General features: G+C 40.6%; 1 protein-coding gene across 2 annotated transcripts; it reads left to right on the top strand.

Moving 5' to 3' along the window:
* Positions 1-10: 10 nt before the first annotated feature.
* dtd1 (D-aminoacyl-tRNA deacylase 1) lies at positions 11-17,062 on the top strand. 2 transcript variants are annotated; one of them, XM_084380760.1, is made up of 7 exons: positions 11-216; positions 602-692; positions 1,950-2,185; positions 3,157-3,254; positions 10,583-10,619; positions 11,301-11,456; positions 16,290-17,062. In XM_084380760.1, exons 1-6 carry the CDS (start codon positions 174-176, stop codon positions 11,414-11,416), a joined length of 621 nt encoding a protein of 206 aa, XP_084236886.1. In that variant the 5' UTR covers positions 11-173; the 3' UTR covers positions 11,417-11,456; positions 16,290-17,062. The 2 variants fall into 2 exon arrangements, with proteins under 2 accessions (XP_084236886.1, XP_084236885.1); XM_084380759.1 differs by lacking the exon at positions 10,583-10,619 and having other exon boundaries at positions 16-216.
* The last annotated feature ends 379 nt before the right edge of the window (positions 17,063-17,441 follow it).

Raw genomic sequence — 17,441 nt, 5'->3', positions numbered from 1 at the left:
CGACACAGATACGTCGTCAGTCAACATAGTCGCGTGTTAATCCGAAACACCGGCGAACCTCCGGAAGAAGCACCGGACGTGTGCTGCATATCTGGGCCGCTAGCGACGACGTCCCGTCCACGCTGTGAGTCCTCGGAAGTTGTGAGAGCGCGCTCCCTGTCACAACCAAAACAATGAGAGCCATTATTCAGAGGGTCACCAAGGCCACCGTCACAGGTAAGCGGCTGTCTCGTAATGAGCGGAGCTGCCATGCTTTGACGCCTTTCATAGTATCGCTGACCACGAATCCTAGCTAGCCTAGCTGGGTTAGCATTAGCACTCCCAGTGAAAGTGAAAGAGGCTCCAGACACAGCCAGGCGTGTCTCTTACCGGAGTCCACACACAGCACTGCTGCTTGTGTTTTTCAAGCTCGGAGGCAACCAGTGAAGGTTATGAAATGATGAGCGTATCCTGTGGTACTGACAGCTGAATGACAGCCCTGACTGCTGGTTCCTTTGACCAACCACACACACTGATGTCATTCAGTCTGTCACCTGTCAGTCTGAGCTGCTTGTCACTCAATAGCAGCTCACTCACTCAAACTGTTCCCCTTTTCCTGCAGTGGGAGAAGAACAGATCAGTTCGGTAGGACGAGGACTGTGTATACTGCTGGGTATATCTGTGGAGGACACCCAGAGGGACGCTGACTACATGTGAGTGAGTGTGGGAGGGACACAAACCTGATCTGAAATGACTGTTTAAACATTTGTGTTAGGAAAAAAAAGACTTGCTATGTGCAGGACCACATTCATGAATTTGAAATAATTTATTCCAAAGTTTATTTCTCAGTTTGATTTTCAAAAATAGGGGGAAAACACAGCTCAGCTGGTATCAAGCTTAGATGAGGTGCTGCAGCTGTAAAACATCAAACTAGGACAGAAAAGTACCACACACTCAGTCTGTGCAAATATCTGCTAAACTTCTATTAAGACCTCCTTCGAGGCTTGAACAGGCAGCAAGTGGTTGCTGTAGTATAACAGGTTAAAAGAGCATCGCTTGATCAGCCCTAATGCAGAACACTTGTGTCAATCAGTTGAACTTATGTGGCAAAACATCAAGGGAATTGTAGTCCTTTCAAGTGAAGTAAATAACATTGATCATCTTGTTACAATACAATGTTCTACTGGGAAACCATGGGTGCTAGTACACGGTTGCAGATTATATTAGTAGTACAAAGTACAAATTACAGTAAGTGTAAATAAGATCAGAAAAATCTAAATAATAATGGTACATTAGCTATGGCTCCATTTACATCAAAGCCATAAAAAACTGCTGCTTTATAACATTTTATGATGTAATTTAATGCTTTTCCAGGCAACTATTGGCTTCCATTAATTTCTGCACAGTATGTGAGTCTTTCACCACAATCTCAAAACTTGTTTGAATTGGGTAATCCAGCACACTTCACATCAGGTCTGCATTCATTTTTCTTAAAGTTATAATTCTGTAATGGGTAATGCAGCACAGACTATTGAGGTCAGTCTCAAAGAAACGATTGATACATGTAAATTGCTGCAAATTGTTACATAGAGCCCCTTTAATGTTCACCCTGATGAATTACAGAACTTACAAGTCTGCTTATGACATCCTGGAATTAACGGAAGCCAACGAGTGTTTGGACCAAAAATAAGTACAGGACTATATAGCCTGCATTAATAGTGATCAGCAAAGATGTGAAGTCTGCACGATTTGTAGTCAAGGAGCTAAAACTCACACCAGCAAAATCATAAACTGCATTACCACACAATGATATTTTAACTATTATATATCTCAGTCAAGTGCAAAAGCCCAGCATGGGCTCTTCAAATAAAGCCAGCTAGTTCTTGGCCAGAATCAACAAGATTAATCAGAGTGATTGACACGGCTACCGACGGGTTGATTTGTCACTGTTTGACTTTATGTGTTTCCAGAGTACGCAAGATCCTCAACCTACGACTCTTTGAAGACGAGAACGGCCGAGCATGGAGCAAAAGTGTCATGGAGAAGGACTTTGAAGTGCTGTGTGTGAGCCAGTTCACACTGCAGTGTATACTGAAAGGCAACAAGCCAGACTTCCACTCAGCCATGCCTGCAGAGCTAGCACAGCCCTTCTACAATAGCATCCTGGAGAGCATGAGGAGCGCCTACAAGCCAGAGCTCATTAAAGGTGGGTGAACAAATGACTTAGCCATCTTATCGTCCTACTTCAGAGTCCTGCAGTGGTGTGTTCCTGCTACTCTTGGACCTTAGAGGAAAGCTAATTAAAAACATTTTTTTTTTTTACCATTTTTGCAGTTATTGCTAACCATATTTTATGTCAGCCCTAGGTCAGATATGGAGTAGCTGATAGGCATTGTTTATTTCTTTGAAGATGATGGCTTTTGTGAAATCAATTGAAAAACAGCACACATTTAAAGGGTCATTGTAAAAACTAGAAAGTCAAAACGAGAGGCTAATTTCCAGAAAGTCAAAGACAACATGGCTAAATAATGCTTTGTGATTTACAGCTTCTTCTTTCATAGCTTATTAAAAACAAAAGTGCTGAGGGTCATCGTTATCGCCACTCACTTGTAAGTCTGGACCAGTGCCCTGTCCCCCTGCCTCTCTTCCCATCTCAGTGTAAGGTTATGGCTTTTTTGGGGGTGGATTACCGGTGCTGTGACGCGCCGATGGTGACAGTGAATTGGGTCAGCCCACCGGGGAGCAGGTGCAGAGAACACCTTGTCCCAGCAAGGGAGGCATAAGGCTTCCTAATTAGTCCCCTTTCCTCCAGAGAGGAAATGTGATGATGCAGCGCTTTTCCACCGTGGCCCACAGCTTCATTGTGCAGATGGTGTCATTAATCTCGCGGACCCAGTGGAAGAAAAGAGAACATTTAAGTTGAAACTTCCTGTCCTCCTACAGCCCCTTTGTCTTTTGTCCCCAATGTCTCAAGGCGCCACGTTATCTTACATCCTTACGAAACATCGACTGCCAATGCCAAACAGATTCCACTTGTGTTTACTGCCTATTAATATTAGAAGGTGTTGTCATTTAGGATGAACTTGGATAAAGTAAACTGTAGGCTAACAGTGGCAGTGATGGTCTTTGATTTGCAGGTCTCATCTGGCTAGTAAGATGTCTGTCTTGTGTTTCTAGATGGGGAGTTTGGGGCCTACATGCAGGTCCATATTCAAAATGACGGACCTGTTACCATCGAACTGACGTCACCTAAAGGTCCCACAGACCCCAAACAGGTACTTAATAGAGCATGAAGGTTTGGACAAAGTGGTTTGATGAAAACAAATCTTAATTCAAGATCCACCTATTAGCTCTTTGCTGGAGCTTTCAATTGTTTCCCTGTCTTACTTCAGTGAATGGTATTTCTCTGTTGTCAGATGCAATTAAAGGCTTCAAAAAAAGCTAGTAAATGGACCTTAAATTTAGATGGTTTTGTCTTAGGTGCATTTTTTACTGGCTAGTTACAAATGTGATACATATTCAAAGTAAATATGTGAATTAAACTTTGGTTCCGACTCCACTACTCTGTACTGCTGGACTATAGAAACCAGAATTAGCTGCATCTCTCTACCCATCATTCCACTGTTCAAGGACTAATTTATTTCTCATTTTGAACCACTAGATGGTGATATTTACACTTCAGTTGTGTGCAGTTGTTCCTGTTTTTCATGTAATATGTTATATGTATATGTACATGGATTGTATCAAGACAAAACACCTTGAAATTCTGGTTTATTTTCGACTACCACTGACCTAATCTATTTAATTGTTATGTAGGTCAAAATGATGCATCATATTTGAGTCCATCAAATTTTTGAGGGGAATACCAATATTGATATGTCATAGTTTATAAAAACAAAAACCTTCATGAAAGTATTTTACAGTTGGAAAGAGAACCTTGGGTAACACTTTATCTAAACTATCTTTAATAAATGATAAATGGTAAAGTTGGAGTTAATTAATCTTTAGTTACTACTTAGTTCATTGTTAACTAACAATGAAATGCTTATAAAACATTTATTAACAGGTTACTACTGCTGTTTATAATACTTTGTAATGGTTAATAAATACTGTGTAGTTCATTTATCATTATTATTTCTTATTATTTGGATGGCCAAGTTGCAACTAATGGTGTATAAACTATTTCATTGTTTGTTAACAGTCAAAAAACTATTAATTTAAGTTTAATTAACTATTAATATACCATTTGTTTATGATGGTTATAAAATGTGACCAAACCCTGAAATATAACAGTAAATTTTACACTGTAAATTTGACTAGAAATGTAAGATGTATCCATAATCACTATAAACAACACAACAAAAACATCAAACATGTATCTAAGTTGAGATCTTAGACAAATGAGACCCAGGAATGTAACGATGTGCTGTTCATAAAACATTTCCTTCAACCAAAAACAGCTTTGTAGACTCTCCTCCAATAAACTTTGTTCACAGCCTCAGAATGCCGCTGTTGTTTGCACTAAAGCTCTGTACCTGCCCAGCACTTAAACCCAGATGGACAGAGTGACTAGCTGGTGAACATTCAGTTAGTCAGAGATAAAATGAGAGTGGAATTGGGTTTGTTATGTGGCCAGGGACTCCAAATAAATGCTAATATTGCTCTGTGTCTGCATGGTATGTAAAAAGGCAACATGTTTGCCACAACTGACATGTGTCAATGCTGTACTTTCAATTGTGCATGCAGCTTTAAATACATTTTAATGGTTAGAAAGGCCTGTCACTGATAACAGATTCATTTTTAAGAATTTATTTCATAATTAGTTTAGTTGTATTCAATTGTTTCAGTTCTATGAATAAGAAAGTTCTCCAACCATCACTTACAGTATGTCAGCACATATCTTACAGTATCTAACACAATCAGAACGTCTTTTTGAAATGCATCCCATTTCACTCTTGCTTTTTCTTACTTATCAGTTTATCTGTGATGGTAAGGCTCAGGCACATTTCTTCTAAAATAAATGATAAGTTGACTGGGAAGGTGGTTGGGTGTTGTTTGTTGTGGGGTCATAAACTCAAGGCCTTATTGCTTGTTTATTTTTTTGTTTACTTACCTATGACTGTGCATACAGTACTCGATACTGCAGACCTATTCCTTTGCATTGGCACACACCACCCCTTGGCGTATTTGCCCCTGAGATCAATAATTGAAGGCAAACTACTACAAGCTTAATACTGAAAAACCCAATAAATGTTGTTTTGGGAAATTTAGACTAAAACCAACTTTAAAAACCCAGACAGGGACCATCATGTCCTTGCCAAGACTGATGTCTGCCATTGCCACCTCTTCCGTAGCCTCGTGGTGTGGGACTGATTCACTGACGGTTCTCAATCAGTCACCCCCTTGTGAAACTGAAAGCACCCCCGATTTGACGTGTGTGTGTGTGTGTGTGTGTGTGTGTGTGTGTGTGTGTGTGTGTGTGTGTGTGCGTGTGCGTGTGCTTGTTCTTGTGCTTCAGATGATGGGCAAAACAAGCCCACGTGCACAGGCTTTGGGGAGCTTGCTGTTACCACTTGCTCCCCCTCTGCAGTACCCGTCCTTGTGGGAGCCCACCAGGCCTGCCTGCTCCCAGCATGCTTGTCCTCTTCCCTTTTCATCTCAATATACTGTACGCCTCAGTGTCAAACCAGAAGTCCTCATTTTATATTGACCTTTTTTATTCTGAATAGGTGCACTGCAGACATGCTAGCTGCTTTGTGAGGCTGCTAACGTGGATATGAACCATTTCTGATCTCAGTGCATGGTTTCAGAAGTTAAAAAAAAGCCAATATAAAAGAAGAAATCCTGGTTTTACACCAAAGCAAACAGAATATTGAGGGAAACAGAGAGATGAGCGTGCTGGGAGCGGGCAGGCCTGGTTGGCTCCCACAAGTACAGGTACTGCAGAGGTGGAGCATGAAGTGGTCACAGCAAGCTCACCAAAGCCTGTGCATGTAGGTTTGTTCTGCCAATCATCTAAAGCCCTCATATAACACCCTGTCAGCCCCACACAGCACACACACACACACACACGCACATGCACACGCACGCATACACCCAACTGAGGCAAGTTGGGGGTGCTTTCAGCTTCACCATGGGGGTGACTGAGTGAGAACAGTCAGTGAATCAGTCCCACTCCACGAGGCTACGGAAGAGATGGCAATGGCAGACGTCGATCTTGGCAAGGACGTGATGGCCACTGTCTGGGTTTTTAAAGTTCTTTTTTGTCTACATATGCAAAAGCAACTTTTACTATCCTTCATCAGTATTTAGCTTGAAGTAGTTTGCCTTCAATAATTGATCTCAGGGGCAAATGCACCAAGGGGCAGTGTGTGCCCCTGCAAAGGATTACATCTACAGCACTGGGTACTGTATGCACAGTTGGAGATAGGTAAATGAATAAACAAGAGTCTGAGAGAGGTGTATCCCTGTTATTGAGAGGCTAGGAATATTTGTCTTTCGTTTGCATGGTTTAATATACTCATTACTAAGTTCCTGGTACTGGTGTGTTTAATGCAAAAGAATATGTAGCTTTTTAGCAAAAAGCTGTATACAAATGGTGGTTAATGTAGCTGGAACTAACTGTTATTGTAGTTTGCTTTTATTCTCTTAGTGACAGTGGCACTTAACAAGCAAACAGCTCAGTCAAATCTAAAATATGAAGCAGTTCATCTTGCTCTGGAGTCAACTGTCAGTGTAGCAGGAGAGCTTTGTGTCTGTTGAGTGTAACACACCAAGGGGACATGGCACAAACTGTCGGTCTGTCCGTCACTTTACTCAAGATTGAAATGTCTTATGCATTTTTTACAATATTTTTGACTTTGATGATAAAAGATTAATTGATAATGAAAATGGTTGCAGTTTGATCTGCACATTTAAAGCAACATAATGTAACTTTTTTACCTTAAAATAACAGCTTTGAAATTATTTTGATGGTACAGTGTCTTGTAATAGGGTGAATGGTGTCTCTGTTACAGCCACTCCGACCCCCTACCAGTGGTGTCTGCACTATGTAACTTCAGTGAGAGGGTAGGATCACAGCGTTACATACATGTTTACTTCAACAAACAAGTTTTCAAGACATAACATTGTTATGATGTAATAAGTTTTGATTGTAGTTAGCAGCTACATTATTTCTGAGAAATTGTTACAGACCCTAGGATTTGTTTATCCGTCAGTGGTGTTGCCAATTTCTACATAATGTTGCTTTAATCAAAATATAATCAAATTTGCAATATGACCAAGTGCAAAATCCAAATTACAAGATGCTGCAATTTTTCAATGAAGGTAAATTGTGTGACAAACGGCATCATGATAAAGTACTGTAGAGCTGCAAAGATGCCCTACCCACAAATCGTGTTCTCTCTAAGAAAACATGTGTGCTTAGTACAGACCCCAGCATGTGTTACATCATCATGATTTTTATAATTTTCAGTTTTGTTTTGCTTTTAAATTGTGATGCAAAAATTATCATTCCCACTAATTGTGAATCATACAGCAATATCTGCCAAAATAATCACAATATTGACTTTTTTACCAAATCAAGCATCCCTAGTTGCAGTCCTACTTCAAGGATCTTGGTTATTTGTAACCAGTTTCATAGCAATCCATCCAATAGTTGTGAAGACATTTCACTCAAAACCACAAATGCTAGAGGATTAGTCAAGGGATCACCCAAGACAGTTCCTACTTAGTAACTGGGATACACCTCTCTCAGCTTCTTGTTTCAGCCATTTGAAAGAAGTTCATATATCCGTCTTCCTCAATTCTACTCCCTTCAGCGAAACCCAGCCAACGTCCTTATGCTTTTGCTTCAGGCCGGCTTTGGCTGCTCTCCCCTTGGTAGGCTTGGTTGCTCGCCCAAAGGGAGGGCTTTTAAGCAGTCCTCAGAATTTTAATCTTGTCTGTTTGCGATGTTTTGCTGTGGGGGCAGAGGAGCCAAAGCCAAGGCTGAACATGAGGGATAAAAGGGCAGCCAATAGGCTAAGCTTGGCACGGGGGGGGAAATGAAGAAACAGCCAACCAACAGTGTCCCTTTCTTTCCATGAATCAGGGATTTAGTCTACTGCAGGGTCAAGCGGCCAATAAACAATGGTGTTATCCAGACCAATGAAAATTTTCCTGTTTGGATGTTCTCATTGGGACGCTGAACGGTCGTGATCAATGGCAGATGGCTCCTGACTTTTTCTGTTTGTTCACCTGACTGTGCATTTTGTTTTGGGGTGTGGGCTGAAACCCAACATACACAGGAATTATATAATGTACGATCATGTTAGGTCAAGGTTTTTAATCTGGTTGGGATTCAGAGTTTTGGGTTTGAATGCAGCTTTAACAGAGTTTGAAATGTTGATTGCTTTATGGCAAAAAGAGAAACATTTGCATTTGTTGACGGTGTCCGGTTTGTATTCTGATGTTGAAAGTACCAGATGTTATATCATCAACAGAGACAGTCAGCCCGGTTTGATACAACAGCATGTTAATGGGTTCAAATGGGAATAACACAGACCTTTTTTTGTGCTCTTTGAATAATGTAATGTCTTATGCAATGCTTTGGATCTTAAGATGACATTTAGTTCATAAATATTTACCCGGCAGCCATAAAAGTTTGAGCTTCTGTGTATACAGGCCTTTTTCAGTTGACGGCTAGCATACCTACTTTATCAGTACTGTTGTGGTGTGTTATGGAGCGTGAAGAATACAATGAGAAAAGAAGTAGGGAGCAGATTTGATTAGAGCAGTGACTAGCCGTGCTGAGTGGCACTGGGAAGAGCTTTGGAGTGTGTGAGAGGCAGTGCATGCAGTCACAACAATAGACTCATTGAAGTGATCATATGACAGCCTAGAATAGCTCTAAATGAGGGGAGAATAGAAGAGGTCGTGTATCTACAAAAACAAGTGTTGTCTGTGGTGCTGACGTGTTTCTCCTTCTTTGTTTAATTACTTATTCTAATTCTCATGCATTTTCAGACCTTTGAATACTGGACACACTGCAAAGGTCATGATGCGGCATGTTCGTGGTTTGTTCCTCAGCTCACGGAGCATCTTACTAGTTGACTTGTCTTAAAGGAACAGCAAGGAATTGCACGCTCTAAAAATGAGTGTCCCACTTTATTATTATTTGATATTTGCCAATATAAATTTAATTAATATTATTTTCTCTTTCTCTTAATGTAAAATAAACAAAATTGATCCAACTTTGGCAAGAAACCTTTGGTTTGGAACCTCATGGTAAGATGCTAATTGACGCAAAGGTTATAGGGCTTATTATTATTATTATTATTATTAATATTATTATGGGCTCTTATTTAAAGCAGAACTATTTTATTACACATGTTGGCTGAAAAGGTTTGCATCAAAAAGCCCCCAATGTACAAATGTTGTGTGGATGCCGGCTTTTTTCCGGAGTTTAAAAGTATTATATAAAATGGGTGGTGTAAAGATTGGGTTTCCAGCAATGGGTAGGGCAGAAGATATTGGTTTCAAACAAAATGTGGTTTAATTTGCTTCCAAATATGCAGCGTGCTGTGAATCATTACATTGCAATTCTAAAGAGATTTTTTAATGGTGTAAGGAGTGGCTCCTATAGAGTAAGGCTGGCATGGATCTGCATTGTCATCTAGCCAGTTTGTCATGATTCTGATATTTGAGGCTCAGTAATATGATAAGAAATTTGGGAGCGTTAGTCCCCTTTCTCTTTTAGATTTGCAAAGGTGTTTCCTGCCAATTGAGTTTAATTGTTTGATGAAAGATTTGGCGAGAAACACCAGGACATTTTGAAATAGATGCAATAATTGGGGTAAAAAGACCTTTCTGATAGCATTAATCAAATAATGACATTGGGAGTACCTGCCAGAACTGTATGTTTTGCTGTAATTTAGACAGCAAAGGAGGAAAATGTGTTGTTTTTGCTAAATTCAAAATATTCCTGTTCTGTGTACAAAAATGCCTTGCTGACTTTTGCTGAGAGCATCTTTATTATATTCATATTTCAGGGATGATATTTTTGTATGTAGTTCAGTAGATTAGGTCCGGCCATTCTCTTTATCTAGTTGGTTAATCTGGTGATCTAATAATCGTGCCTATTTATCTGAAATCTAAGCATAACAAAAACACTTAACTGCTAACTGTACAGAACAAACAGTTCAAGTATGAATCACAATCTCTTCCCCTTGACTTGTATGTGAACAAGGCTTCATTCATAATGCATCAATGATCACAGAACGGTGACATGGCTACAGTAGGCCGAGGCTCTCCGAGAACCTTGTTATATTATGACAACAGTGGGGTGAAGAGCATACCTTGGTGGGTTGAAGAGGCTCAGGCCGCTTGAAAACAAATCAAACCAGTAGGTTAATAAACATTAAACATTGTTCCAGCTCACTCGGTTCACTTACTCAGTTTTTTTGTTTGGTTTTGTATGATTAGTCTCTTGAGTGAGTTACAGACGGAGCATTCCTCGTCATATAAGAAAGGAGAAGAGGGAAAAAAAACCCATGAACAACACAGTTCCCTGTTCAGCTGATATTTCACCGATATGTCTGTGTCCATTCATCCTTTTCCCCAGTTGAAGTGGGGAGTTGAGTCGGACATCGCGTTGTCCGGTGAGAGTTTGTTTAATCAGTTGGATGTGTCTTTTTCATTATTGCAATTTACAGTGGCAGACCAAAGTGGCATAGCTTTGAGCCTCCTTCGGGTCAAAAGAGACACCTTCACATTTCCATGCGTTATCATCACTCTGGCGGGATTCACCGGTCCTTATCTGATGCCTCGTATTCCTTGTAACATCTCTCTGACTTTGGTGAATACAGCTCTCCTTTTGACAGCTTATGGGGGGAAGTCTGTAAATATGTGTGTGTTTTATGTCTCACTCCTTCATCGCTCACCAGCGATTTTTTTTTTTCTTTGGTAAGTGACCGTGGTGTGAGTGGGACAGGCCTGACGAGGTGTCGATTGTCTGCGGAGTTCATTAATTCCTGATTATTCACATCCAAAAACTCATCTTATCTGATTCAGCAGGACTGTGTGGGTGTGGTTTCACTTTTTGCCAGATCTTTAACATCTCTCTGACTTTTGACTTTTGAATACAGCTCTCCTTTTGACCGCTTACGGGGGGAAGTCTGGAAATATGTGTGTGTTTTATGTCTCACTCCTTCATTGTTCACCAGCAATTTTTGTCAACCTTTGACAGGTTTGTACATGTTCAGGGCAAAGATAAGTAAGATGAAGCATTTTTGTTTTTTTTAATGATGAACCAAGCCTTCCTGTTTGTTGTGTTTCCTCAGCTGTCAAAGCAGGAGAAGCAGCAGCAGAGGAAAGAGAAGACGCGCTCCAAGGGCCCCTCAGAGTCGAGCAGGGAGAAAGGGGCCCAACGTTACCGACAGGACCCCAACGCCAGTAGTGGAGCTGAGGGCGATGTGTCGTCAGAGAGGGAGACTTAGGTCAGATGTTCTCAAAAATACCCATAAACACGTAGAACATGCTCATACACACACCTGGTGTCTGCAGGTCCTTAAAACATCACACGTCTTCTGTTATTTCTTGTGGTTTCTTGTGTTAAAGAGTTACATTTGTGGTCTTGAATCATTCACCATGTCAGACGGACCAAACTTCTCATCAGCTTCATTTTTGTGCATCTGGAAACTTTGTTTTATTCATTATATTTGATGATATTTAGGGTCAATACAAAATACCAGGTATGGTGTTTTTTCACTCCGTCTGCTTTATTACCTCATGAAAATAATGTGTGTTTAGACACTTTCAGAGCTGCTCTTCATTACCATAAAGGGATAGTTTGGGCCTATTGATGTGAGGTGCATGTAATGACCGTCAGTTCTCCCCTGTGTGGAGAAGCAGCACATAGAACTGACAGAAAGCAGGGCATTGTACTGCTGTAAATGGTACTGGCCACCTAAAAGAAGGCCCACTTAAAAACATATATCCGTTTTATATGTACACTATGTTTTGAACATTTTTGGCACTTGAGACAGCCGCTGAAAGTCCGACCCAAACAGCTGATCTGCGGCGTAATACAGTACGCAGCAGGCACAGTTGAGTTTGTGCGTAGCATTACGGATGTTGTCGGTTGAGGGGATGTAGTGCCAAAGGAAAGGCCTCTCTGACGGCAATTTAAAGCTCCAAAAATGTTCAAAATGTGGCGTACACTTAAATGGATACTGCTGCTTCTCCACAGAGGGGGAGAACTGACCGTCATCCACTTGAGGTAATACACTGACTAAGTACCCTCATGCAACCCCACATCAACAGACCTGAACTATCACTGTTACATGTGTAATATGTCAGTCTCATGTTTAAAACGATGCCAAAGTCACATTCTGCTTGCAGCTAAAGTTTGAATGCTATGTCTTACCTTTAAGGACAAGGCTTCAGTACAGATATTAAAAGTGCATACACAGTTGTAGTCAAAAGTTTACATACACTTGTAAAGAACATGTATATCATGGCAGTTCCAATGATTTCTACAACTCTCATTTTTCTGTGATGGAATGAGTGGAAAACATACAACTACTTTCTGGCACAGCAGCCTCTCAGCCCATGTTGATGCAAAACACCCTTGACTGTGGACTCTGCATCTGTCTTCCAGCAGCTTCTAATCCATTGCAGACTTTCTTTTTGTGGTTTTTGGTTGACTTTGTGGCATTCTGGCAGTGACACAACTGTGCCATGCACTTTATACAATCTTGGAACCTGTAACCGCTTTGAAATGGCTCCAAGTGACTTTCCTGACATGTTCAAATCAATAATGTGCTCTTTCAGATTAATGCTGAGCTCTTTAGACTTTCCCATTGTAGTGTTTGTGGCCGAGTCTAATAGGTGTATCAAATAAGCTCTATTAAAATGGGCCCAGTCAGAAGTCATCAGCTGTTATCAATCAGAATCAGTCAGAAGAAGAGGCCATGCTACAAAGCACATTTGATTGACACAACTTTTGATAATCACTTAAACTGATCATTCAAGTTACTGTTTGTGTATTTTTGACCCAGCAGATTTGGTCACATTTTCAGAAGACCTATAATAAATTCATTATTGAACCAAACCTCATGAATGTTTTTTGTGACAAAGTATTTTGTGTTCCACTCATTCCATCACAGAAACATGAACGTTGTAGAAATCATTGGAACTGAAGACTGCCATGATAAACATGTTCTTTAGAGATGTATGTAAACTTTTGACCACGACTGTAGTTTTACAGTTTTTTACAATTTCTCCACCAGAAAGATATGTTTGATGATAAGCAATTTAACAAAGCTTTATCGCTGAGAACATCTGGCTGCTAAAACCAGGTTTATGAGAGCTGCAAGAGTGAACCAAAAGAGTAAAGTAGTCAGCCATAAAACAGAAAAACATTGATTTAAAAGACACTATGAAGTAGGGCTGGGCGGTATGGCCTTACAATAATACCACACTATTTTTAGGACTTATTACGATATACGATATTTACCTTGATATTTTGAAATATACTTCATTGGTGTCAGGACTGAGTGACAATATCTCCTTATTATTGTCTCTGTTTTTTTAGACTTACTCTTGTGCTGCTACTTATTTCCCTCTGTACTGCTGTGTTATCTGTGAATTTCTCCCAAGGGGGATCAATAAAGGAACATCTTTTCTTATCAAAATCAAATATCACAATATTTTTGACCAAATACGCCCCGCTTCTCGATATCGCATTAGTATTGTATGGGTGACTATTGGTACTTTCACAAAATACTAACACCATGAGATTTTTTATAAATAATCATCAGTAATGTGGAAATAATGAAGAGGCTGGTGGGTTCAGAAAATGACATCACTTAACTGCAATGCAGCCTTTTAAACCAGGAAAAGAAAACAATTACGCCATATTACAAAATAACAATATCCAAAATCTAAGACAATTTATCGTATTATATCATGATAATGATATATATCGTTAATTTTGCCCAGCCCTACTATGAAGCGCCATAGAGCTGAAAGAAGAGGAGAGTTGGGTGGTAATTATCTGTGGGTTCATTATTATGAGCAACATTATGGATTATTTCATTTCATTATGGATGGATTTCAGCATGAAATATTTTGCATACAGCATTTTAACAAATAAGACTGTTACAAAAGGTAAGGGCGTCACTATAATTGTATGTTTGTTCTCCATGTTAAATCTGACAGTATGATTCTGAGCCCAGATAAACATGAACACCTGAGTAAGAACAGTATTCAGAAAATGTACAGCTGGGCCCTTTTGCATGAGATTGCACAATTGTTTTGGGGATTTTGCACTGTCAACAACAGCTGCCCTCAAAAATAGTTCTTTCCCATTTATTATATGAGTGTGTTGTGTCAAGTACAACATGGCAGCATTAAATGTGCAGCGAGAGGAAAAAGGCAGCATCGTTCACATTCACCGCAGCGTCTCTGTTTTTCGCTTCTTCTGTCTATTCCCGCTCTGTTCTTTATTGTGAACATTGCAGTGAAACTCGGCAACGGACCTGTTTGTTTCTTGTCCTGTGGTTTATATTGCGGGGATGAGGAGGGAGAGAGGAGGGGTCGGGCTTGCTGCTATTTGACGTCATTATTTGTTTACTAGTGCAAAAACAGGAGTTGTGGGAGAACGGAGAAGGGGAGGCATTGAGTCAGCTCCCTCTGTTCTCCTTCAGCCCTCCCTGCTGAGGCTGCTGCTGATGGCTCCTGTGGCATAGCCCTCGCCCCGTGTGAACTCTCCGGCAGCCACACACATTTACGGATATGCCATCAAACTGGAGCTGACATGGCACTTAAACAGCAGACATACTTCCTCTCATTACAAACTTTCAGATAGTTACAGAGAGACAGAACCATGCCTGACATCAGTATCTGAAATTCACCTCTAATGCTAATACACAGTTTTGCCTGTTATATACAGCACAGAAACACTGTCCCATGTAGCCTGTAGTCCTATCCCAGACTCTTCTACAGCAGGGGGCCCTGCACTGTAATCCCCAAGTGCGTGTTGGATAAATATGTGCCCCAAGACATGGAGGCTTCAGTACCTCGTTACATAAGACCTCTTTGTCTGACAGAGAGCCAGAGCGAAGGAGATGGTAGAAAGAGGGGGAAATGAGAAAGAAGATGAAGAAGAAGAAAGTCTGAGTTAGACGAGAGAGTTATTTGGTTTTTCATCTCTGGGCGTGCAGCAGGCGAGTGCACGCACAGCACTTCTGGAAATGTGTGTGCTGTGGTGGGAGGAGAGATGGGAGAGGGAAATTTGGATGTAAGAGAGATGTCAGACAAGGGGCCTGCTTGCTTGGCTCTGTCGCTGCATATTTTAAAGAGGGAATTGGTGTTCCCAAGGTTTGCTTTGCATGACTTAAACATGAGCAGTGTGTGTGCTTTCCTCAGAATGCACAATTTGAGACAGTCCTCTGTCATATCTTCTGTTCGTCCCTCTGTCCTATCTGTCGTATTCTGACTATGATATGACCAGCTTAAATGAAGGTTTCTGCTGCTTGTCATGCAGCTGTGAGCAATTTCTAGCAAACATTGCCAACTGATGTTGTAATTGTTTGCAAATAGGCTAATGCAGACCCGTCAGAGCTATATTCAGAATTATTCCCTTGGCTGTGGACTATTTTAGGCCCAAATCCAATACACCCGTTGCCCCTACCACTTAGCCCTGCCCCTCTGTTTTGGGCCTTCACGTCCAAGGGTAGCGTGTCCTGATTCTTTTTGAGATAGAGGGTTAAGGAGAAGTGTTAGGGCTACACGGCCATCCAAATGGAGATTTTTCTTCAAACCGAGGTTATTAAGAACTTAGGTCTTTTTCTTTATAACAAGCATAAAACAGGTGCTACTTGTTTGTTGATGTTGTGGTAGCTCACCAGATAACTAGTCCTGCATTTTGATGTGTTTCAATGTTGTATCCCTTTGATGGCATATGCTGCCAGAACACATTATTCCTCTTACATATTAAATGTTGAATTCACTACCCTTTTTTTGTTTGTTTTTATGTTTTCATTTGGTTATTTGTGTTTGTTTAAATATTCAATAAAGAAGCAATAAAATGATTTGAGTGCTACAGCCTTTCTTGGTCTGGTATGCCCAGTAGCTTACAGTGGCTAATGTTACCAAACACTAAGTAGCTATCACTGTGTAAGTGAATAAAGGAACATTTTAATGAAGTTAAAGGTAGTGTGCCATCATCCTTAAAAGTTGCATGGTTACACAATTATTAATTAATTATAACACGAATGTGAAGAGCCAGAGACCAAACTGATTCTGTTCTGTTTCCTGTCATGCAGATTTCCTACCAGGGACATGTCGGTGAGCTCAGTTTCCTCAGGAAGGCCTTAATCCTCAGTGACTCTTACACCTGATCATGGACTGTCCTACCTCCTGTTTGGAAATCTGCAGGATTCTTTCGGCCTGTCGCAGAACATCGTCCCCTTGGTGGTGTCCTTGGCTTCTCTACTCCACAATTATACAAGACTGGCTAGGTGTAAACAAAGTAACTAAGTCTAACTATGAGACAGTGCCCAGTTTTCTCTGATGGGTGAGGGGAAATTGAACAAATGTCCATAGGAAGGGAACATGGGTGATATGGGATGGAGCAGACATTAACAGCACTGCACTGCACTCAGTAGCTTTCTGTGCTCTCTTACCGTCTCTTTACCACTGCTTTCTTTTCATGTTGTACTTCCATGTTGCTCTGTCTCTGTCTTTCAGTCTCCCTGCCTGCCTGTCTCATTCTCAGCCCGCTGTTCCCACTTAATCTCTGCTAAGAGACATGGCACTGACCCTGAAGTATAACTCTGCTCCAAGTCCTTGGCTTATAGTACAGGCACAAGAACATCAGGACAGCGATGATGTAACACCCTTTCCATATTTATTGTACCAGTGACACCTCATTACTGGTGTAGTTACATGTGTAAAGGTTATTGTACCTGTATGAATACACTGTTTCAAGGTCCAACTGAAAATTCTAGTGCACCCAGGTCTGCTGTTTAAATTAACATGACATTTATTGACAATTGAGTAAAAATCAGAAGGTGAAAGGGAGAATTTTATATTTTGCAGCAGGACAGCAACTGCAGAAAACACAACAAAAAGGCTCAGACTTTGAACACAACCTACATTAGTTTTCTAGCTAATGTCTACTTTTCCTTATACAAGAATTGACACATGTCCTGTGTTGCACCTTAGCTTGTTAATTTGGCAATTTAGTATCATCTAGCATGGGAATAGTGCACTGCTAATGTCAGTTTGAAGGCTAGATAGCTCATTAGCTGGTTAGATGAACAGCTTTAAAACATACCTGCAAATGAAAAAATTGGGACAGTTGAGATGCTAAACGGCGGGGTTCTTTGTTGCTAACAAAAAGCTAACTGTCCTCAGTGTGTAAACTACAGATACCAACACAAGTTTGTTTACATTTTATCTCATCTGACTTTCGT

This window comes from Pagrus pagrus (assembly GCF_965226575.1).
Source record: "Pagrus pagrus genome assembly, chromosome: 2".
NCBI lineage: Eukaryota > Metazoa > Chordata > Actinopteri > Spariformes > Sparidae > Pagrus > Pagrus pagrus.
This window is presented reverse-complemented; position numbering and strand designations above follow the sequence as displayed.

What these genes read in the sequence shown, in the direction of transcription:
- dtd1 (XM_084380759.1), top strand. Translation starts at nt 174, where the DNA reads ATGAGAGCCATTATTCAGAGGGTCACCAAGGCCACCGTCACAG. An exon ending in CACCAAGGCCACCGTCACAG is followed by an intron (nt 217 to 601) that starts GTAAGCGGCTGT and finishes CTTTTCCTGCAG; the next exon opens with TGGGAGAAGAACAGATCAGT. An exon ending in GTCCCACAGACCCCAAACAG is followed by an intron (nt 3,255 to 11,300) that starts GTACTTAATAGA and finishes GTGTTTCCTCAG; the next exon opens with CTGTCAAAGCAGGAGAAGCA.